The sequence below is a fragment of the Callorhinchus milii genome, unplaced genomic scaffold, assembly GCF_018977255.1.
Source record: "Callorhinchus milii isolate IMCB2004 unplaced genomic scaffold, IMCB_Cmil_1.0 Scaffold20, whole genome shotgun sequence".
Taxonomy (NCBI): Eukaryota; Metazoa; Chordata; class Chondrichthyes; order Chimaeriformes; family Callorhinchidae; genus Callorhinchus; species Callorhinchus milii.
Genome location: NW_024704761.1, coordinates 9014115 through 9037152, shown reverse-complemented (window position 1 = coordinate 9037152; position 23038 = coordinate 9014115). Strand labels below are relative to the sequence as shown.

The 23038-nt window shown below is 40.7% G+C and overlaps 1 protein-coding gene and 1 long non-coding RNA gene across 2 annotated transcripts in view; one reads left to right on the top strand and one right to left on the bottom strand.

Annotated features, from left to right (window-relative positions):
• tnrc6c1 (trinucleotide repeat containing adaptor 6C1) overlaps nucleotides 1-23038 on the top strand; it is a 197339-nt gene that overhangs the window by 110211 nt on the left and 64090 nt on the right. Inside the window, exon 4 of the mRNA XM_042342374.1 lies at nucleotides 9628-9675. Within this exon, the coding sequence (XP_042198308.1) occupies nucleotides 9628-9675 (48 nt within the window). The remainder of the gene's footprint in view (nucleotides 1-9627; nucleotides 9676-23038) is intronic.
• LOC103175448 lies at nucleotides 6002-8367 on the bottom strand. Its single transcript, XR_487473.2, has 2 exons — nucleotides 8196-8367; nucleotides 6002-6377 (listed from the first exon to the last, which is right to left on the bottom strand). It is a non-coding gene; the product is annotated as an uncharacterized LOC103175448 (long non-coding RNA).

Sequence of the window (23038 nt, the reverse complement as noted above, 5' to 3'; positions counted from 1 at the left end):
GCACTTTGGGACGTTATCCTGACTTGAAAGGTGCTGTATAAGTTTAAATTGTACTGCAATATTGCAATGTGTTATTGCTAATCAGTTGGGAAGGGTGTCATTTTTGTATCGGAAACAATGCCAGATGAAGAAAATAAGACAACAAAAAAAATTTGATTCACTCCTTCCACCGCTCGTAAGTCCTATCCTTTCATAGACTTCACCCCAAAGCAATCTATCCTCAAAATGAATCAAACAAAAGTGCACCCATACCTACAACTCAACGACTGCAATGTTAACCTCAATCCTCCCCCTCCTGCTGCCCCAGCAACACAGTCATTGTGACCCACACAGGATTTATTCATTTTAGTCTATATTAGCTCAATAAGACCTCTTTTGAGATGTCACTTTTGAAGGCTCAAGAGCCTTAGCTTATCTCTTGATTCCTCAGAGCGTATCCCTCTAACACTGGAGATTAGCCTTGTTGGTTTCCTGTGCACTGCCTTTAGGCAATTTTCTTATGTCGCAGTGACCAGACCTTGAGATTCAAATTACTGTTGGTCCAATCCAGCAGATATATATTGAAATAATTCCATTTTAGTTTGAAATCATGTGGTACAGATATAATTCTACTGCTGAAGACCTCAATAAAATCGATAGCTGAAATATTCAGCATTACAAAGTGAAGGAAAATAACTTTGGTAGGTAGACATTTGATGGAAATGGAAGCTATCATTTTGAGGCAATGCAGCAGCGAAAGAGGATTCTAACTTTGGTTAGGGATACAAGAAGAATTGCTGGTGAGAAGTAACATACTTTCTTACAGAAAAGTAAGGCAAGCCCAAAGGCCAGTCACCCCAAGCTGTACTGGTGGATGTCTTAGCAACTGATTATACAGCAACAAAAACAGAGATCGCTGGGAACCCTCAGCAGGTCAGGCAGTATCTATGGAGTAAGGAAAATGGGTCAAAGTTTCGGGTTCATGATCCTTCATCAGAACTGGGGGATGTTGGGAGGGAGAGATTTTAAGGATGATACAGCAACCTTGACAAGATCAGCCCCTCGGCCAGTGATAGATGGGAGACCTTAAAAAAAGACAAGAGATACTCCCAAGAAAATAAAGGAAAATATATTTTTTAAACAAATTGTTTTGGAATCTGCATGGGAAATTCAGTAATTCATGGGTTAAATGTCACATCACTTCATAGTCGATCTTCATTACAGATAAACTACATTTTATTAAAAGACAAGTTATTGGGCTATAAAGCCTTTCAGCGGAGTCTGAGCATATCAAACTTCTTTTCTTTTGTCTTGACTGCTGCAATTTACCTTTTATTGCAACAAAAGTCAAAGACCTTGCTTTTAAATTAGTCTCTGTGGTATGAGAGGAAAAGATTTTAGGGTTAACAGCAATAGTAGTTGCCTTGTAAGAAGCCTATTTCAGACCCCAGCAGAGCGGGTAGTGAAGTGTGATAATGTTAGGGTGAAAATAATGCATTGCAGGTAAATGCAGTATATATGCCAATTTGCGCCTATTACAAAGCTGAACTGTCAGTAGCCAATTTGTTTCAACCGAAAAAATATGTTCACCAAAGAAGAACAAGGGATTGCTTCAACATTGCAACACGCTTATAATTTCAGATGTAAAGAAAAGTGTTTCATGCATGCTCACGGTATGTTTTATCACAAAGGAGAAAGGAGGTTACACAGTGGCTGCTCGTGATGCATGAGCATCTTCATTCATATGTGGTACTTGTCTCTGCTAAGCAGAAATGAGACTTTTTTTTAACATAGTTGTTCTTTGCTGAAGAATTCATGGAGACACATATTCAACTAGTAATCATTTTTATTTTTCTGTGAAATTTAATTCATGCTAATATTTAAAATTATAATTTTTTAAAAATTTGGTTTTTTTACTTTAACCAAATGATACACTAGCTGCATTAGTATACAAAACCTTTACCGCAATAAATCAGACTAATGTCATATTAGAGGATGTCTCGTACCTATGCCAGACCTGTAGCAACTGATCTTTCCCTTCCTAATGACCATTTGCCCTTTTCTTAAAATTCATCATTAAAATGGCTAATTTCCAAAATCTGCTTTTTTTTGGTAACACATTTCAGGTTAGAGATTTGTTTACAACAAATAATTTGATATGGCTGTTTTTCATTACAAACAGTGCCAGTATTGTCACTCGCACGGATAGACGCCCTAAGACTTTGGATCTTGGCTGTACAATTGGATGAGAAACAAAGGGACCAGCATTGCAGTGTTGATGTTGCCGTAATTAGCAGTGCTGCTGTTCAGTTTGTAGACAAAGCCACTAACTGTAAAATGCTGAGCTCTGATACTAAAAGCTGTGTTTCAAAATATAATGCCAAACTTTTAACATCGCAAAATAGATAATTATATGATAAAATATGCTTTAAATAACATCTCTTAAGCTCGATTTCCTCAGTGTTGATGCATTTACAGTTCTTTCTTTGGCACTGTCGGGATGTAATTTGGGCCGACATACATTGTTGAGATGCTATTGTTTTATAATGTACTTCTGCAGAGGAAAAGAATGGAAAAAAAACACGCTGGATTCTTCAGTGATGATTGAAGGTGATCAATTTAAACCTGGGACAGTGCTAACGCATATTAGATAACGCTTCTCAAAACTTACTAAAATGTGAAACTAAATGATTAGTTTCACAGTGAAAGCTTATTTCATTAGTGAGTCCTTCAGTCTAGCTCTTGTCTGGTAACATTACGTGCAGAATGTTACATGTACAGTACATTATTTATTCATTTTTTGGACTCCAGATAGATGGAGTGTAACACTGGAACAAGAAATGTATTCCTTTTGGAGAAAGCTTTGATGAATGTGTGCTCTACATCTATCTTGCTTTGGCAAATGACAAACACAGTGCCCTCTGGGGGTTCATGCACCCCACCCCCATCTAAGCCCTGCATACTTACTATTTGGTGCAAAGCAACCACACTTTGCACTTATTGATTTCAGTGCCTGTTCATTAGTTTCACAGAGAACAGAAGCTACATTGGTAATCCATAACAGATAGAGCTAAAGTCACATGACAGATGCAGGCTATCATTCAAGCATTGGGGGATTCTTATCTTAACAAAAATCAGTAAGCAGTTTATTTACACTGTATTGGTATTGTGGTGTGCCACCATTTTCCATTTATGAATTTGCTGGTCTTTGTAATGCCACTACAGTGCCTTCAAAGGAAATATAAACAGCTAAGCTGCCTACACTTGCCCAGCACAACTTAACGCAGGAAACCGAACCTGGATCCTCCAAACCACAGCATATGTTTGCTTAATTTATAAATATGATACGGATCCTGATGAATGATCTAACCTTGTTTGACTGTAGTACTGCTTGAGGTTTTTTTTTCTTTTTAATTTGTTGAGACTGAAAATTAACAGTGCAGTTGCTTGTGTTTCCTGGTGATTTGTTAAGAGTAAAACGGATGAATTAATTTTAAATCAGTACATCCTTGCTCCAGAATTACCTCCCAAGTAAACAGTGCTACATAAATAGACGTCTAATATGAGGCTCTGGAGTCCAAGTAACTCAGTGCAGATCTGTAATATAATTGTTCATTTATTTTAAATGTGCATTCTTACTGGGCGTTGCTGTGTTCTATCAAATTGTATTTAAAATGCAATGTTTGTTGATAATGAAAACGTATTCATTTGATTTGTGACTGTTGACAATGTGGAATTTTCCCGAGTGCAGTTTGCATTGCCTGCTAATATATATCTTATTGCGTGAATTTTGTTCTATTTATTTTTTCATAATTTTATGACATTTTCACCCCTTCCTTCTCTTCTTGTACCATGTTGGTTTCCCTGACCAAGAGGGCTGGGAACTTGTTACTACCTATACCAAATCACTCCTATGCCCACTGTGTTTGTGGGTTGCCATGTTTCGCCCACCAAATACAGTCAGTACACTTTACAGTACATCCTGTGAAGCGCTTTGAGACGTCTCAAAGACCTGATAAGGCGCTATTCAAAAGCAAGGATTATTATTATGATCATTATTAATATATTGAGAGGAGAATGTATAAGCAGGGCATTAAGAGCTGCCAGGTGGTCACCTTTCATCTTTTCTTTCTTCCATATTAGGGAATCATTTCCTTGTATGTTTGCTTTTTGATGACTTTGGCCGGTTATGAATTATCCGTACGGGAAATTGGGGATTTGAAACCTGTCTGCTACCACTCCAAGAAACAGCTTGATGGAACACTAATGCATTGCACTAAAGAACAGGTTTTATCTTCTACTAGAGCACTTCAAGGTTTAAAGTTTTCTCTTACAGCTTGGTATCCGGATTGCATTTCAATTGACATCTGCAGTAAACAAGATTGGAAGACCGTGTTAAAGTGCAACTGTTTCATTTGATCACTTATGTTTTTCTGTAATGACATTTAGTTTCCTATTCTAAAATCTCAGTGATTCTGTCAGTTAACAAATGGAATAGAGCGGTAGATCTGGATTATAATGAACAAAAATGGTGTGAAAGAGTTTTAAACATGTGAATATTAGTGTTTAAAATTGCATTTAAACACTGACATAGTTAAAATTCCAGTATGCGGACATCTTCAATTTAATACTATATTGCCATTAGATCCTGATTCATGTAAAAATCCATTCCCATTTTCAAAGTCAATTTTTTACAACGAGCATTAACCTCCAACTAGGTATTGCACAGCATTTTAAAATGAAGCCACAGGCAGAATATTTATGCAGAGAACACAATGTAAATTCTTAAAATCAGTATTCTAAGAGAATTTAGGGGGGATTTTACTCCTATTGATAAAAGTACATGAATAGCAATAGGAACAAATTGGAGTTTTAGGGGCACAGAATTATAACGCATTTAGAAATTTCAATTTACCACTAATATTATTAGTGGCTAATAAGTTTCCAAATACATTGTTGAAAAAACAATTAACTCATTCATTTGATGCTGGAAATCAATTAAGCAGTGATATCTGCAATTTTCTGTTGACTGAGGCTTATCAAATAGTATTAAATAAAAACTATTTTAATCATAGTTTCAATACTTGTAAAGAATTGGATGCGATTACAGAATGCTGCAAACCTATTGCAAACACGGCTATATATGGAATACGTAATTCGTACCTACAGTAGGTGCTATTGTTTTATTACAGGAGCAAATGGTGATGAGCTGATGTGGCTTTGAGGGCCCCATTTAAGAAATTCAGTTGTGAGAGTACTCCACTCCTCAGTCTCTCAGGGTCAGGCATTTTCCACTGTAGCTAACTTCTCGTCAAGCACAACATGGATGAAATTTTGTAAGTGTGGAAATGTCTCCATTTCCTCTTCTTGGAGCCTTGTAACTCAGTAATTAAGAGCGCTCGCAGGCGAGAGACCTGGGTTCGATTCCCAGCGGGGTGAAATGTTGGTCAAGTTTCCTTACTCCAAATGCCTGTTTGCCTAGCAGTAGTAGGAACCCGGTTCTTAGTCGATTGGTGGATCGCTTTTCCAGGGGTAATAATTCCTTCAAAAAATAAAATAATTGGGTCACTTAATCCACGACTGTTTGTGGAACACTGCTATGCACAATTGGCTGCTGCGTTTTCACATAGTCAATTCACTTTACAGTATATTCTGTGAAGTGCTTTGAGACGTCTAGAAGACGTGATAATGCACTATATCAAATGCAAGGATTATTATTAAAGCCCATTTTCAGTGTATTCCTCTACTGCTTCATTGTGCAGTTGTTTCCTTATATGTGCTCATATGAAGCCAGTTAGGAGCTTCTTATGACTTCTTACTACTTACATCTTGCAAACCATGGGTAGTCTTGCATGCTCGGGTGGAAATGCTGGTTTATGTTTGATAATCGGGTGGACTTACAATGAGGTTTACAATTATTACACCTTGTTAATGGCCCTAATGTTCAACATGAGGATACCCCCTCCTCCCCATGTAATTTTATTTGATGTAACCTTAAAAAGTATAAACTAAAGAGACTTAATCTTGGAAAACACACTGGGAAGTTTATTTCAGGTTACTGAAGATAAATTACAAAAATCTCCCTCACAAGAATAATTGATGTAAAGTGTTAATGGATACCCTCACAAGAATAATTGATATAAAGTGTTAATGGTTATCAAACTAAATATACAAATAATGTAATATCTAACAAACAACATATGCAATTATAACAAAGCTAAAGGAGGCAGTAACTGTAGGTGTAAACATATGCATTGTAAACCACATTCTTATTTATGAAGTAGTTTATTTCTTTTCACATAATTCTTAGCAGAAGGCGGTCTCTGTACAGCCCAGGGTGCCATTTCAATCAGGAAGAAGCGAGGCGGATGCACTTCACTGATGTTAGCCAGGAGATCCTGTAAGAGAGTGTTTGCTAAGTAGCATCAGTTTCAATATATACTCGGATGAGTCCACTTACAGACTGATTGAAAATAAGTCATCCTTTTTTAAAAAAAAGTCACCCACTGTGTGTTTGCTATAAATACTGTAAAACTACAAAGGGATTGCATCAGAAAGAGAATATTGTCTCTTGTGCAGTCCATAAACTGTGAAATCAATGGTGAATAGCAGATGCATTCTGTAAAGAATACCCTACCCACTGCCACCAACTTTATTTTGAACAAATTTTACCAAGGAATATTTGGAAATAGGTTTACATCTGTGACTCTCCACAGAATGCATTGTAATAATCCTTACATTATTGTTACATTTGATATAGTGACATTACAACATCACAAAGCATTTCACAATAGTTTTTTTGTAAAGTGCAATGAGGTGAATGTTGGTAATTTGTAGGAAGCTAATTTGTACGCAATGTCCCATACACAGCCATAATGTAACTAAAACATTCATGCAGGATATGCTGAATCTCTTAAAAATTAAAGAAGTGTTATCCCTACAATGTGTTTTTTTACCATGAATTATCCAGTTACAAAAATTCTATTGAAAGATTAGCACATATTTGAACTGCAATGGACTTAAAAAGAAAGGCGGTGCTTCATCAGTTACTAAGAGAACAAATAATGAAACACAAGGGTGACATTATTGTTAAGAGAAAAAAATTATCAAGTGTTTCATTCATATAAATCCTACTCTGTGGCCGCCTCAGAGGAAAATGGCAACAGATGAGTTGTGGAAGGCAAGTAACAACAACTTGCACTTATATAACGCTCTCCATAATAATAATAATCCTTGCATTCGATATAGCGCTTTTCACAGAACACACTGTAAAGTGAATTGACTGTATATTTGTGGGCGAACGCGGCAGCCAATTGCGCACAGCAATGTCCCACAAACAGTCGTGGATTGAAAATGACCAATTTATTATTGTTTTTGGTTTTGGAGGGATTATTATTAGGCTCTGTGTGGAGTAAGGAAACTTGCCCAAGGTTTCGCCCTGCCTGGGATTGAACTCAGGTCTCTCGCTTGCAAAGCGAGTGCTCTAACCGCTGAGCTACAGGCCTCCCCAAGTCAGCGGTAAAAGCCCAGTTGGGAGGGCCAAATCAGCGGCGCTGCGTTCGATTTAGATTTTTTTGGGGGGGTCGAATCAGGGAAGGTGTGGGACCTATTAAAAAGCAGATCATTTGGACCAGAGAGACGACCAGTGGGTCACTTGGGCCACATGTTGCGGGCAGAGCGTGTTTGTGGCTGAGCTCTGATTGGCCAGGCCCGTCACCCTGGCAACAGCCAGACGATGGGGGATTTTTTTTCTCTCCTCTCCCCCCCCCCCACCTCCCCTCTCGTTTGGCGCATGCGCGAGCCGTGATGATGGGGTGTCTCGTCTGGGCGGCAAAATGGAGGGCGCGCGGGGGGGGCGTCACGTGACGCGACCTTGGGTTTCGGTTGTGAGCGACGCTTCAGGCGGCGATGATGTGAGGAGAGAAATGAGACAGAGAGAAAAAAAGGAGGGGGTGGCGCGGGGGTACAGGGGTACAGGAGAGAGTTTGTTTGTTTGTTTATTTATTGAAATACGCTGTTCATTCTCCACTTCGGGTTTTATTCGTGGGTTTCTTTTTTTTTCTCGGTCGGGGATGTCCGTGTCTGTGTGTGTGTGTGTGTGTGAGAGAGAGGGAGGGAGGGAGTGGGAGATTATTATTACGCATTTTAAAAAAAAACCCATTCACAAACCAAACAAAATAAAACCAAACAAAACGTTCAGGTTTCGCTCGACTTACCGCTTAAAAACAAGACAGCCCGCGAGCGCGGACCGACAAGTGCGGAGCGAGGCCCTGAATCCCGGCGAAATGAAAAAAAAACTCGCGGTCGGTGGCGGTTATTGTCGTTGGCAGCTTCTTCCTGATTTGTTTTGCTCCGCGCCGAGACCCACGTGACAAAGCGCCCTCCCCCCCCGCCCGGGTCGAAGCGATTGGGTCGGTCGGTTACGGTTGCTATAGCCACAAGGCGGGGGGGGGGGGTGAGTGGAGGAGGAGGAAAGAAAGGAGGCGGGGCCGTGGCGGGTCGCAATCACGTGGCCAGCCAGCGCGAGCGGAGAGACCGTGTCGGGCTGCGGGCGGTCACGTGGTTTAGCCAGCGCGGGCGGGCGCACGCACCCGGGGGGGAGGGTTGGCGGGAGGGGAGGTCAGAGGTCGTTTCCTCAGTCAGATTAGCCATCTCCTGTCAGTTACAACAAAATGGCTGCTCGTGCACCGTTATCAACAGCCCAGTGACCGGGGGGAAGAAAACAACTTTTTTTTTCTTTCCTTTTTTTTCTTCTTTTTTTCCCCCCCCCTCAGCAGCAGCCTCTTCACCCCCCCCCCCCCCCCACCACGATCCGCACACTTCAGTCCTTCCCCGAACCCCCCCCACCCCTTCCACCTTACCCCCAACCCCCCCCCCCCACTCCCTCCCTCCCTCCCTGGACTTTCCCCACCGCTGCACCGATGTCATTGGCCTCCGCCGCCGCCGGATATTTTCTTATGATTTGCACTTTAAATTGATGAGGTGTGTGTGTGTGTGTGTGTAGTAAGTTAACGGGGGGAGGGAAGGGGGGCGCGAAGCGAGAGATTCCCTCCACATACTCTCCCCCCCCCCCGCCACCCCCATCCCTGTCTTTCTCAACCCACCACCTTTGCGGGAAGGAGAGAGAGAGAGAGAGAGCGGTTGTTTCTCAGCGCGGTGCGGTTGCTATGCTCGGGCTGTCGTGTCCGTCTTGTGTTGCGCTGGTGCGGTGCGTTGCGGTGCGTTGCGGTGTGTTGTCTGACGGGCTGCTGGTGGCTCTGAGGCGAACGGGCAGTGCTGGCGGCGCGGCTCCGTCTCTCTCTCTCTCTCTCCCTCTCTCTCTCCATCTACCCCCCTCCCTCCCTCCCTCCGTTTGTTTGTGTACAACTCGCATCTGTGTCCCGTCCGTTCGTTCGTTCGCCCCCCGGAGTATTCGCCTCTGCAACCACCAACGCTTCCGTTGTACGCCTTTTTTCAGCGACTTCTGCTCTTGGAACGATCTATCGTTATTGATGGGCATTTAAAGGTTTTTTTTTTCTCCTTCTCTCCCCCCCCCCCCCCCACCCCCTTCCCTCCCCTCCCACCCACCTCCTTCTACTCCTCCTCCTGCCCTCCTCCCTCCCTCCCCCCCCCCGCCTTTTTTTTTCTCCTTCCTTCGATCATTTTCAGAGAATCTGAATTTAAAGCCGCAAAAGAGCCTCAGGAAGAAATTAAAAGGTAAAGTGGCGGCGGCGGCGGTGGTGGTGGTGGTGGTGGGATTGCGCATTTTCTCTTTGGTTCGCGTTGCGGGAGTGGGGGCTGGCGATTAGATGCATCTGCAGGTGAATACAGTCCAGTACAGTGTGTGCTCGGATGGGCTGATTTGTAGCCGAGGGTTTCTTTTTAAAACAGCTGTCAGCGCCGAGAGAGAGAGAAATCGGCGTGAAACGCCTGGGTTTGAAAAGAGAGGTCAGAGCCGGGGGTACGTTCTGCTTCGGCACTGTGTGTGTGAGGGGTGGGTGTGTGGGGGGTTTGGACGAAGTGCCGGAGAAAATGTATTTTCTTCTCTTCGTGGTCACAAAAAAAAAGGCTAATAAACCGCGAAGTGTTTGTTGGTCGTGTTTGGAAACATAAAAGCACCGCAGTGTGGAATTACAGTGCACGACATTTCTGCAGCGTCTGTTCACAGCGTTGGATACTGCAGTGGTGATTTTGTTTGGGGTGGTGGGGTGGGGGGGGGGGGGGGGCAGGCGGGATTGTTGGGGGGTTTTCGTCTCTCTTTATTCCCCTGAAATACCACTGTTTCGCATCTCTGAGGTCGGAGACGTATATAGATTGTTGTTGGCCTAGAAGTAGTCAGTGCCTGATTATTTTGCTTGGTGCTGGGCTGCAGTGTTGACTAACCTCTGTTGCAGTTCTGAAGCGTTGGCATTTTTTGGATCGCTGCCCACGTTGTCTCGCTCTGCACACAGCCCCTTTACTGTACTTCATCATCTTGATGGCTTGGGAGGTGGAATGTGCCTTTGATAAACAGCTGCGGTCTAGTAGCCGGTTCCATTTCTGAATATGTAATTTTTCCTTCAGATAAAACGGAATAATTGATTTTTAATTGTACAGTACACCCCTTAAATCTTTTTAAGGAGTAAATGATTGGTAGTTTCAGAATTTTTTTTTCATCCAGTGAACCCTATCTCACGCAAAATGCATGGCAGAATGACTATGTATTGTGTGTAGGTGAAACAAATATTTTTAGTACATGGATCACCAGAATGCAATGTTCAGTTATCGTGTTAATGCCTCTGTTTTTACATATAACTGAATTATTATGGCTTATGGTAGAATCAGTATTTATGTATAATTCTTTCCACCAATCATTTTGGCATATATTACTTTTATTTATGTAATGGATAGACACTAAGTGCATAGTATAACAATTCTGCAAGTCTCTATTCGAATATTGTGATGAAAACATCTTTATTGGACAATATTTAAATGCCTTGTTTTGCTGCTTATTTTGAAAACTAATCTAGTTGTAGAAAATATGGCAGATGTTTTATGAATTATGCCATAATGCTTGATAGGCTAATAACTGTATTACTTCTGTAATCGAAGCCGCTCTCATTTTTGCAGGATTATAGTAAATAATTAGAATATTTTAAGGAAATTTGTCTGTTGATTCTTTCACCGTTATTTAATGTATTTAGCAGAGAGTGGCAAAGCTATTTAAAGGTATAGTAGTCAACAGGAGCAAGACAAAGTATGACAGTTGAAGAAAGTCATTTTGTGGCTAGGCTTTCACTGCAGTTGACAGGAACTTATCTAGATCCTTTTTGAAACCTTTTGAAGTTTCTTGTTCTACCACCTGTGCTGATCATCTATTATGTCCATCACATTTTACTTAAAGTGCTGTATTTCCTATTCTTGATTGTCTTCATTTTGAAGTTACAGTATGTATTTTTAAATTTAGTGAGTTGGCCAGGATTACTAATTTGGTATCACCTATTGAAAGCCAAGATCTTTGAAGAGGATAATTTAATGTTTAATGTTAATTTAATGTTCTGTGAAACGCTTTTCACGTCTTCTAGATGTCTCAAAGCGCTTCACAGAATATGCTGTAAAGTGAATTGACCATATATTTGTAGGCAAAACGCGGCAGCCAATTGCGCACAGCAGTGTCCCACAAACAGTCGTGGATTGATAATGACCAATTTATTATTGTTTTGTTTTTCCAGCGCCTTGGAATGTCCATGTTGTTGTTATAATGTTGGACTGTATTTTGGTCAAAGCTAGGCGTAGTTTAGCACCAGATTAAGACTGGTCTGATTAGGACCAGATTGGGAAGGTCAGTCAGTTTATAGAATAGATTATAGTGAGATCAGATGTAGTAATACATTAAGCATTGTGGAATGCCCACTGGTTACTGAAGCGAACTGGCAAACCAGTCACCCAGGCACACATGCACATTGGATCGAAATGTGTCTATCTGTCTTTAAGGCCACCTTAAAACCTACCAGTGTGTCATCCCAACTTGGTTGGTAAGGTTCAAGCTCCACGTTGGGAGTTGGAACACATATAGTCTCTGCTTTAATAATAATAATCCTTGCATTTATTATTTTTACACTCCAGTGTAGTGCTGGGAGTGTGCTGTTTCTTTGGAGGTGCTGAGATATGAAACTGAGGTCCACTATACCTGTCCAGTGGATGTTAAAGATTCCATGTCACTATTCGAAAAGAGAAGGGGGTTTATCCCAAGGTCTTGGCCAATAGTCCCCCAAAATAAAATTGGTCATGCACACAATGACTGATTGTGGGATACTGTGGTGTGTAAATTGGCTGTTGCGTTCGCATACAAAAAACATACTTTCATATCACTTTACAGTACATCCTGCGAAACTCTTTGAGATATCAAATGCAAGGATTATTATACTTCGACCTCTCCTAAGGTGACCTCTCCATTTCACCCCCCCCCCCCCCACCTTTTGCTAAGTCCGACCCCCTCCGACACATTACCATGATAAGTGCATATTGTTGCTGTCGGTATGTTTGTTTTAGAGCTCTTACCTAGGAATGGACTTATTTATTGACTGCCTGCCACCTGCATCCCCCTCTCCCACCATATTTGAAGGGAAGCTGATGTCAAATGAAGTATCCTCATGGAGAACATTCAACATGTTCATTGTGTGGTATTGGGCAATGTTGACAGATGTTTTCATAGTTTTAAGACAGTTTAACTGAGGTTTGTTGGTTTGAGAATGAAGCAGAGCAAAGGCTGTGACGAGCATTTTAAGATTAATCCGGATTCTGATGGTATTCCATGTGGTACACAAAAAAACTGTTAATATTGTCTGATAAAACACAAGAACTTTGGAGTTTGGTTAACATTCTTTCTTCATCATTTTCACCAATTTTAAATTCTAGCCCTTTGATGAGTGATAACTTAATGTTCTGACAAACCATTCTTTGTTTGAAATTGTGAACGTAACCAACAACATCAACAGCAAAATTACATTTGTGTATAGCCTTTCGCGTAAATCCCAAAGCGCTGGACAGTCAGTGTTTCAGACCTGAGCTGGGAATTGGGAAGGGTGGAGGGCAGGTGGAGAAAGCAGGGCGATCGAAAGCACGGTCAAAGAGGAGGGAGTTAAACTCCATTGGCTGGAGTTTAACCAGCAATTAAATGGCAGTAAATTGTAAAGCATATGCATTGTAGATACTAAGTTTTGACTAAGATTTATATAATAATTTATAAAGTTCTGATGTCTTGAAGATCAGAGGAAAGCTTACCCTTACCCTTATCAGAAATTCGCCAATGTCAAGTTTAACACTTGCATGCATATTTGTTTTTATATGAGCAGATTTGTTTTTTATTCCACTAAATGCAACTATCTTTTTATTTACTCACCACATAGTTGATCCTATTGTGTAATATCTGAAATGACTATATCAAATCATTCTGGTGCATTGCATTGCCAGCTAAATTGAAGTATTAATAGTATGCTGAATAGTTAAAATATCATTCAAGCAGAAAACTGGAAGGGAAATACAAATGTTAAAAAAAATTGTCTGCAGTATTTTGTGATTTTGATTTATCGGTATGAAACGTATTTAACTGATTGAAATAGATACTTGGGAGTTATTAGTAGTCAACTGCCACAGATTCAATAATGTCTGCCAAAATGTTGAGGATATGCCTTACCAAACTTGATTTAGTGGTGTCCCTGCCAATGTGGAAAATGTGCATTACTGGGGAAAAGATTATGGGCTCAACTTGTTTCTTTCACATTATGATTTTCATAATTCATATCCCAAATAGGTTGTAGGCATAAATACCATATGATGTTACAATAACTACTCTTAATGTTAATGCGGTAGCATTTAATAAACTTAGAAAGATAACTGGTAATGCTATTGCTAATAAGGTATCAGATGCAAAAGAAATAATATTTCTTGAAGTCAAATAAGGAAGAATTTTACAAAGATAAAAAGAGAAATAGTTTTAAAAAACTTACTTCTCCTCGAGTGTTTCACTTAAGGAATCTGATCCTTTGTTGGTAAAGAGAAGTTATTTTTGTACAACTGAGAACATATTGGCAATTCCATTAAAGTCTTCAATGTTATGATGGCAGTAGCACAGCTTCACTAGAAGGTAATGTATTTACCCTGTAGGGCTTTTTATAATATCTTTCATATACAGAATACACAGCGGGATACCAAGTATATTACTCTCAGGAAGACCAATACACAGAAATTCATGAGTTATCAGGTTTTCACTTATGTAATTAACTTCGTATTCTACTTTTCCCCACCATGATATTTAACTATTTACAGTACTCAATATTCATGGAGGGAAGAGATTACAGCTATAATCTATTTCTACTGCAGATGGTTACACACAGATGAGGGAAAGAAGTAGTAAAGTTGTTTATAGTCTAGATTGAAAGAATTGGAGAGACAGCTGGAATTTTACTATAGCATGTGTAAAATTAACGAATTCAAAAATGTATTCAACAGATTGAATTTTATCTACTTGCTGTTTGGAGTTAATGGAGCATTTATCCATCTCCATGAAGCTGGTCCGGTATTAACACTCGGTAAACTCCAGTGGTCAGTGATTTCTGGTTTAAAAATGAAAAGCTGAATTTTGAAGTGGTGTAATTCGAGGTGATCTATTGTTCGGAATCAGCTGCAGTGAACTTATTCTAGTTCATTTTTCTACTCCAAATTCTAGTTATCCCTGGGTGTATGATGGTCATGAGTTAAGTTTTTTTTCTAGCTGTAATCCAGTCAGCATAACTTCCCGGGCCACAAATATTCCTTTACTGAGGTGCGAAGATACAGAATCTTTTAAAAAAAAATAAGTGAGTTTTGTAATCCTGCCTTCCAGGTTGCTTTATTTTTGGTATATGGAGGTGAGGACATTTGATGAGAATTGCATTCCTTTTCAACATTTCTAGCTTTCTAAAAAGTATTCTTAACTTTCTTACAATGGCATATGGGTGTATTGATGAGTAAGTGATTGATTAACTCTTTAATATATGTTTTCCACAGTCATGAAATCTCTTCTAAGACTCTTAAACTAATTGTGCAAAATCTTCCTGTCTTATTTTTCTGACTCTGTTGACATTTTCAATTGGTCCTCCCAGGTCATCGGAACTGTTAATGAAATGAACAGAAACAGATAACAGTGTATAGTGAGTAATAAAAATGGTTTGTGCAGGTGAATTTGCTGTGCAGCTGGGAATGGGGTTGTGTGACCCATGTTACAATTTTTTTTAATAATCTAGACTGGTTCCAAGTTATTTAATACCTGAGGCATTATTTGAATGGACAACAGGAATTGCTCAGTGACAACAGGAATCAAAAGCTGACAATTCTGCTCACCACAGGTCTGGTTTTGTGTGTCTAACTGAATTTGGGTAAACAAGAATGCCAGTGCTATAATAACTAAACAAATAGTGCCTTACAATGGTTGTAGTTTGGGAACTGTGGAGATAGTCCCAGTGTTTGTTGTCCACTCTTGGGATTACAACTGCTTTGCTTCTTGATTGTTCTCAAGTCTCAGTTGTCGGTGAGACTTGTGTATTTCATCTTTCAAATTACATTTCTTGAAACTTTTTTCCAAATGTGATTCAAAATATATTGACTTCCTTTTTCTCTATTAATACAATTATTTTTGCTTTTCACAAGACAAAATGCAAATTGGACTATGTACATCTTGTGCACCCCATTGTAATTATGTATTGTGCTAGGTACTTTGTTATTCCATCCTTAAGATGCCATGCAGTGTTTTCCTTGCAACAGAAATGCAGTGATCAACTGGTGACTAACCTCCTTGGAGGGAGCAGGTTCTTCTTGGAGCTTATCTAACTCCAAGGTGACGTGCTTGGCAATATAGTGTCGTAATTGAGTCAACCCTTTGTGATGTTCTCGATTAATCTGGTGTCTGAGCCAGGTGGGTCCGAAGTTTTCATGGGTGCTACTAATGAAAGACTGGGTTCCTCTTGTCATCACCACAACCCCCTCCTCTGTCATCACCACCATATCCTCCATGAAGCGCACCACCTGCTCCCTGGACCCGATCACCACCCCTCGCCTTGAATCCCAGCTCCACCTCCTTGCCCCACTACTCGCCAACATCATCAACCTATCCCTGTCATCTGGCACTGTTCCTAACCCCCTCAAAACAGCCACTATCACCCCCACCTTGAAGACTCTTCCCTTGACGCATCACAGCTATCCAGCTACGGGCTCATCTCCCACCTCCCTTTTCTGTCTAAGGTCCTTGAGAGAGCCGTCACCTCCCAGCTTTGCTCTTTCCTCCCACTCCTTCTATTAACCCCTCCAATCAGGTTTCCGTGCTGTCCACAGCACGGAAACTGCCCTGGTCAAGGTCACAAATGACATCCTGACCATGTGTGACCAGGGCTCCCTCTGCCTCCTCGTCCTCCTCAACCTCTCTGCCACCTTTGATACTGTGGACCACTCAATCCTCCTCCACCGCCTCTTCTCCCACCTCAACCTTCAAGGTTCTGCCCTTGACTGGTTCAGGTCCTACCTTTCACACCGCCTCCACTTCGTCTCTGCAAACGGTTTCTCCTCCAGCTCCCACACTGTCTCATGCGGTGTTCCTCAGGGCTCTGTCCTCGATCCCCTTCTCTTCACCCTCTACATGCTCTCCCTTGGTGACATCATCCGCAGACATGGGGTAAATTTCCACATGTATGCGGATGACACCCAACTCTATCTCTCTGCCTCCACCCTCAACTCCAGGATTACTGGCGTCCTGACCGACTGCCTGTCCGACCTCAAGTCTAGATGTCTCAAAGCGCTTCACAGAATAGACTGTAAAGTGAATTGACTGTATATTTGTGGACGCAATGTGGCAGCCAATTGTGCACAGCAATGTCCCACAAACAGTCATGGATTGAAATAACCAATTTATTATTTTTTTGAGGTAAGGAAACTTGCTCAAGGTTTCACCCTGCCGGGAATCAAACCCAGGTCTCTCACTTGCAAAGCGAGTGCTCTAACCACTGAGCTTCAGGACTCCACACCACTGAGCTGCAAGATAGAACACAAAAATCAGGAAGTTATGATAAACCTTTATAAAACACTGGTTAGGCCTCAGCTAGAGTCCTGTGTTCAGTTTTGGGCACCACACATTAGGAAGGATATCAAGGCATTGTGGAGGGTGCAAAGGAGATTTACCAGGGTGGTACCAGAAATTAGGGACATCAGTTATCAGGAGAGACTAGAAAAGCTCGGATTATTCTCCTTGGAGCAGAGAAGGTTAAGAGGAGACTTAATAGAATTTTTCAAAATTATGAGGGGATTCGATAGGGTCTTCAACATTGCCAGACACCCACCACTGCCTTACCCCTCAGGCTGCCAAAACCCTCACCCACACATTCATCACATCAAGGCTCGATTATGGAAACTCCCTCCTCATCGGCCTGTTCCCTTCACAAGCTGCAGATCATCCAAAACTCTCGTGCACCAGCTCTGTGACCCCATCACTTCCAGCCTCGCCCGACTCCACTGGCTCCCAGTCCCCCAGAGGATTGAATTCGATCCTTGTCTTCACTTTCAAGGCCACCCATGGCCTTGTCCCCTCCTACCTCTCTGACCTGCTGACTCCCTACCAACCCGCCTGCTCCCTCCGTTCAGCGGGCTCCGGCCTGCTCCATGTCTCCCGACCGACCCGCCCTACCATTGGTGGCCAGGCTTTCAGCCTCTCTGCCCACACACACTGGAACTCCACCCCACAGTCCCTTCGCCTCGCTTCCTCCCTCGCCTCCTTCAAGGCTGGTCTTTAGACCCTCCTCTTCGATTGTGCTTTCAGTCGCCCTCCCACCTCTCTGCCTTCCCTCACCCCTACCCCCTGCTCGGGTCCTGACACCTGACTATCCAGCGCCTTGGGACATCCTCCAGACGTGAAAGGCGCTCTATAAATGTAATTTTTTNGTTATTGTTGTAGATTGTTTTATATAACCTGCAATTTTTCTAATTTTCTGTTTTATCTCCCTTTCCCGTCTTTCAGCATATTTGACTGGCATTTTATTTTTTCCCTGTTCTGTCCTTTATCTTTAGATTCACATTTGAGGGAAGACTTATATTTTAGTTCTTGCCCCCTATATTACAAACCTATTGACAAATTGATTTATCTTTTGTGTTTCTGTACTTTTTTCCCCAGTTCTATAGTATTCTCAATGTTATTTTTGAAAGAATTCCTGTTTTTTTCTTCCCTTTAATCGCCTTACACCATCACATCTCTAAGTTCTTGGCTCATTTCCTCAGTTTTTGGTGTTGAACTCTTGTCTGTTGTAAGGCTGACATTAAAATTAACTCCTTTAAAAATAATTGAATAAACAGCTGATTCAGAATATTTTTTGGAGCATCTAGAGATAGGTGGAGTCTGAATGGCCAAATTCTACACAGTTTGTGGGAATATTGTTAAGAGGGAAGTAGGTAAATACTTGGCTAGTAAAGGTATCGGGCTATGGAGAAAAGGCAAATAGTACTAAATTACAGACCAGCCGTGATCTTAGCAGGATCAATAGGCCGATCACCCTACAACAACAGCAACAACTTGTATTTTTATAGTGCCCTTCGCGTAGGGCAGCATCCCGGAGTTCTTGAAGGGCTACCCTTGTTCCTATTTTCCTGGGGGGGGGAGAAATGGAGGCAAAGTTGCTTCTAAACATTCAATACTTGCTTTGGGTTTCTTCATAACCAATGTACTTTGTGCATATTACTGAGCCTAAACAACTGGAGCTGAAATCTGATTGCATTGATTTATGAAAACTGAGGTGTAATAGTACTTTTGTGAACATCAAAAGTGAACATATTCAAGACTGAGATTGATAGATTTCTTGTGGATAAAGGGATTAAGGGATATGGGGATAAGGCGGTTAAGTAGAGTTAGAACAGATCAGCCATGATCTTATTGAATGGTGGGGCAGGCTAGAGGGGCTGAATGGCCTACTCCTGCTCCTAATTCTTATGTAATGTAGACTACTTCAATTGTGTCTCTTGAATTTTTTTTTACTTATCCTTTAAAGTACGTGATGTGCTATCAAAAGTACTATTTTTCTTATAGAGTAACATTAAATCTTACAATAATGCTTACTCTTTAATGTAGTCACATAATTATGGCTGTGTTTTCCTGTACAAGAGTCAGACCTCCATACGCTTAATCGTGGCCGAATCAGCAAATTGTATGCATTTCCTTGTACAACATAACCTTGCTTTTGTATTTCATACTCCAATATACATAAAACCTATTTGCCTTTCATATCATTTCAATTTGAACTCTGACCTTTAAAGATTATATATTCACATTTCTATATTGCTCTGTTCCTCAGTACCATTTAGAAAATATTTATTTTCTTTTTCCTAAAATACATTTCTTTGTATTTCTCAACAGTAACCCGCAGCAGCCACCTATCTATCTACTTTCCTTAAGCATCCTACACACTTTACCGTACCTTCTAATTTGGGTTCAGCAAACTCAATATGCCATTTTTTTCCAAACACTTGATATAGATGGAAGCCATAGAGGTTCCAGCACACAACTGATTATGTTTCTCCGATTTGAGGAACAAGACTGTACTCCACTCTGCCTTCTCTCTTTCATTTATCCTTCTATCCCTGGCATCAATTCATCTGTAATACCAAATACTTTAATTTTTCTGAACTTGTCTCTTATGTGTCATCTTAGTACACTCCTTTTGAAATTCCATGTCTACCTCAATTGCATTCGCTTCAGCTATTCTCTCTTATCATGCTTGCTTTTATATGCATCACAATGACCATTGCTGAGACAAAATAATAATAATAATAATAACCCTTGCATTTTATATAGCGCTTTATCACGTCTTCTAGACGTCTCAAAGCTCTTCACAGAATATACTGTAAAGTGAATTGACTGTATACTTTGTGGGTGAACGCGGCAGCCAATTGCGCACAGCAGTATCCCACAAACAGTCGTGGATTGAAAATGACAATTTATTATTGTTTTGGAGGGATTATTGTTAGGTGTGTGGAGTAAGGAAACTTACCCAAGGTTTTGCCCTGCCTGGAATTGAACCCAGGTGTCTCGCTTGCAAAACAAGTGCTCTAACCACTGAGCTACAGGACTCCACAATAAGTATAGTATAATCAGAATATGTTGTGATGTTTTGTAACATGAAGACAGACCAGATGTGAGGCTGACCGTATTTCATTTTGTATTTTTGTCACTCCTGTTATCCATCACCCCTCCCCTGCTTGCTATTAAATACCTTATGTATTTTATGGTAGATATTGAAACTGATTTAACATTAGTGGTTTCAGGAGCATCCAGGTACTTATCTATCTTTATAAACCATACCAATTTTTAAATTGACCCAATATTTCTTACCAAGTCCTGTCATGGCCCAGTCCTGTCATGGGGCGTAACCCAGCATGGGTCATGCTGTTTAAAAAAGCATACGGGATACTATGCTTCAGAAATGGGGGCATAGAATACAAAAGTCAGGAAGTTATGATGAACCTTTATAAAACACTGGTCAGGCCTCAGCTAGAGTACTGGGTTCAGTTCTGGGCACCGCATCTTGGTCTAGTTAAGGCCATCATGTCCCAAATAGCATTTGATACATTTTCTGATTTCTGTTACACATTTATCAGTTTTTCGAGCAAAGTGTTTTCCGTAATTGCCAGATTTTTAATCGTAGGAATTTACAACACAGAAAGCCATTCGTCGCACTGAGTCTGCAGTGGCTTCTCTTTGGCACTGTTTCTCCCAAATATGTATTTTGGTATTTTCAAAGAAACCAAACTTTCTAATTTGAATACTACCAAAGTTGATGTAAGAAGGTCTCATTGGCACAATTTGAAAAGAGAAGATTCTATTGGTCTCCCTGCCAATTCCTCCAGATCTTAAGGGGGGTAAATGTACAGAGAGATCTGGGTGTTCAAGTAAGCGAAAGTAGCGGGGCAGGTAGATAAGGCAGTAAAAAGGCATTTGGTGTACTGAGCTTTATTGTAGGGGCATAGAGTATAAGAGCAGGGAGGTTATGGTTAATCTATACAAAACACTGGTTAGGCCTCAGTTAGGCCTCAGCTGGAGTACTGCGTCCAGTTCTGGGCACCTTACTTCAGGAAGGACATTAAGGCACTGGAAAGGGTGCAGAGGAGATTCACGAGAATGATACCAGGAATGGGGAACCTTAGCTATGAGGACAGTGGAGAAGTTAGGACTTTTCCCATTAGAGCAGAGAAGGTTACGCGGGGACCTGATAGAGGTCTTCAAGATCATGAAAGGTTTCGACAGGCGAGATAGGGAAAAGCTGTTTCCGCTGGTAGGTGTGTCTGTGACCCGTGGTCACAGTCTTAAGATATCTACCAAAAGAAGCAGAGAGGAGGTTAGAAGAAATGTTTTCACTCAGCGAGTTGTTCGAATTTGGAATGATCTGCCTGAAAGGGTAGTGAAGTCCGACTCGATCACAGCTTTTAAGAGAGAACTGGATATGTATCTGGGGAAGACGGGTTTGCAGGGTTATGGGGAGAAAGCTGGTGATTGGGGTTAGTGAAAGTGACGCTCTGTCAAAGAGCTGCACAGACTCGATGGGCCGAATGGCCTCCTCCTGTGCCGTAACATTCTATGAATCTCTTTGTGGTTCATCTTGCTGGTGCAAATAGCTACCGTGCTTCACAGTAATTACTATGAAGTGCTTTTATGAAGTTTTTAGGTAATTAGGTGCTATAAAAATGCAATTGCTTTCTTTAATAAAACTTGGTTAAAGATTTTTGTTGATTTTTTTTTTAAATTGACTGGGTTCGAGAAAAGAAAGTCCACCATAAAGCTGAACCTGCTTGGCAGTTACAAAAAGACAGAACCAATGACGCACAACAAACAAAAATAAATCCACTAGAACAGAAAAGCAGTTTGTCACCATTTGCCACTTTTTCTAGCAGCCCTTTCTCAACTAATAGCTGGAATAAACTGTACAGTTCAGCAAGATGAAACAACTTTGCTGGCTTCTATGGCTGCCTCTACTGTTTACATTGACGTCAAGAACAGCAGCATCCTCCGAAGTTTCCCATGGAAGCCATATCTTTTAGCAGAGTTAAGATGGCATGAAGTCAATATCACTTTGTTTACTTAACTTGCTCTGATTTAGCATATTCAGTGCCTCGAGGTATTAATTAACCTGTTTGGTGGGACAAAGTGCTGTTTTGCAGTGTCTTTTAAATATTAATAAGGGCATTGCAATTTCTTTCCTTTGCATTGATATTGGAGAACTTTGCTGGATATTGAGGTTAAAATGATCTTGTTGTGGTTTCTGAAATGTGGATGCTTCATTGAAAACTTCGAGAAGCAAAGAACAAAAGGAGGGAAATTATTTTTAAATAAAAAAGGAGGAAAATATTTCCATAGAATTATACCTATTGCAACAAGTAATGTTTGGAAGATTGCATCATATATTTCAGATCAAGTTTATTTTTGAAGTACTTCCCACCAAATACTGAATTATATCTATAAACCAGAGGGTTGGTGGGAGTGGGATTCAAATCAAAGTTTTGAATTGAAGTATTTGATCAACAAGCTTTTGCTATAAACTTTGTTGCAATGATTTTATTATCTATGTTCTCTAGCTCTGCTTACTACATTTTACTACTTGTGTTCTTTTATTACCATACTTCCCCAGATTGCCATGAAACATCACATACCCTTTGTAAACTTTCAGTACTATAGTTTGGAAGTTTGATTTGGTTCAGTGAAAGTTGCTGATCAAAAGTGTTTTAATTCAGGAAAGATGAAGAAAGTCATATGTGCTCTCTGGAAATTTTCAGAGTGCATATGCATCATTGATGGATCATTTGTACAGTTCACTTGAGCTATACAGATACTGCATATACTGTATGAAAACTGATGGTAGTGCAATACGTACATTTTTTTTCTAAAGGTGCATTCAATTATACAAACCAGTGTTTTAAATTGACCCTGCAAGAAGGTTTTTTTGCAAGAACTTGTTGCTCCTTAATTACAACAGCAATGTGATCTGTAAAAGGGGAAGGAGGGGGCAAGGCAGAGGAATCGAGGGAGGGGGAAGAGTTC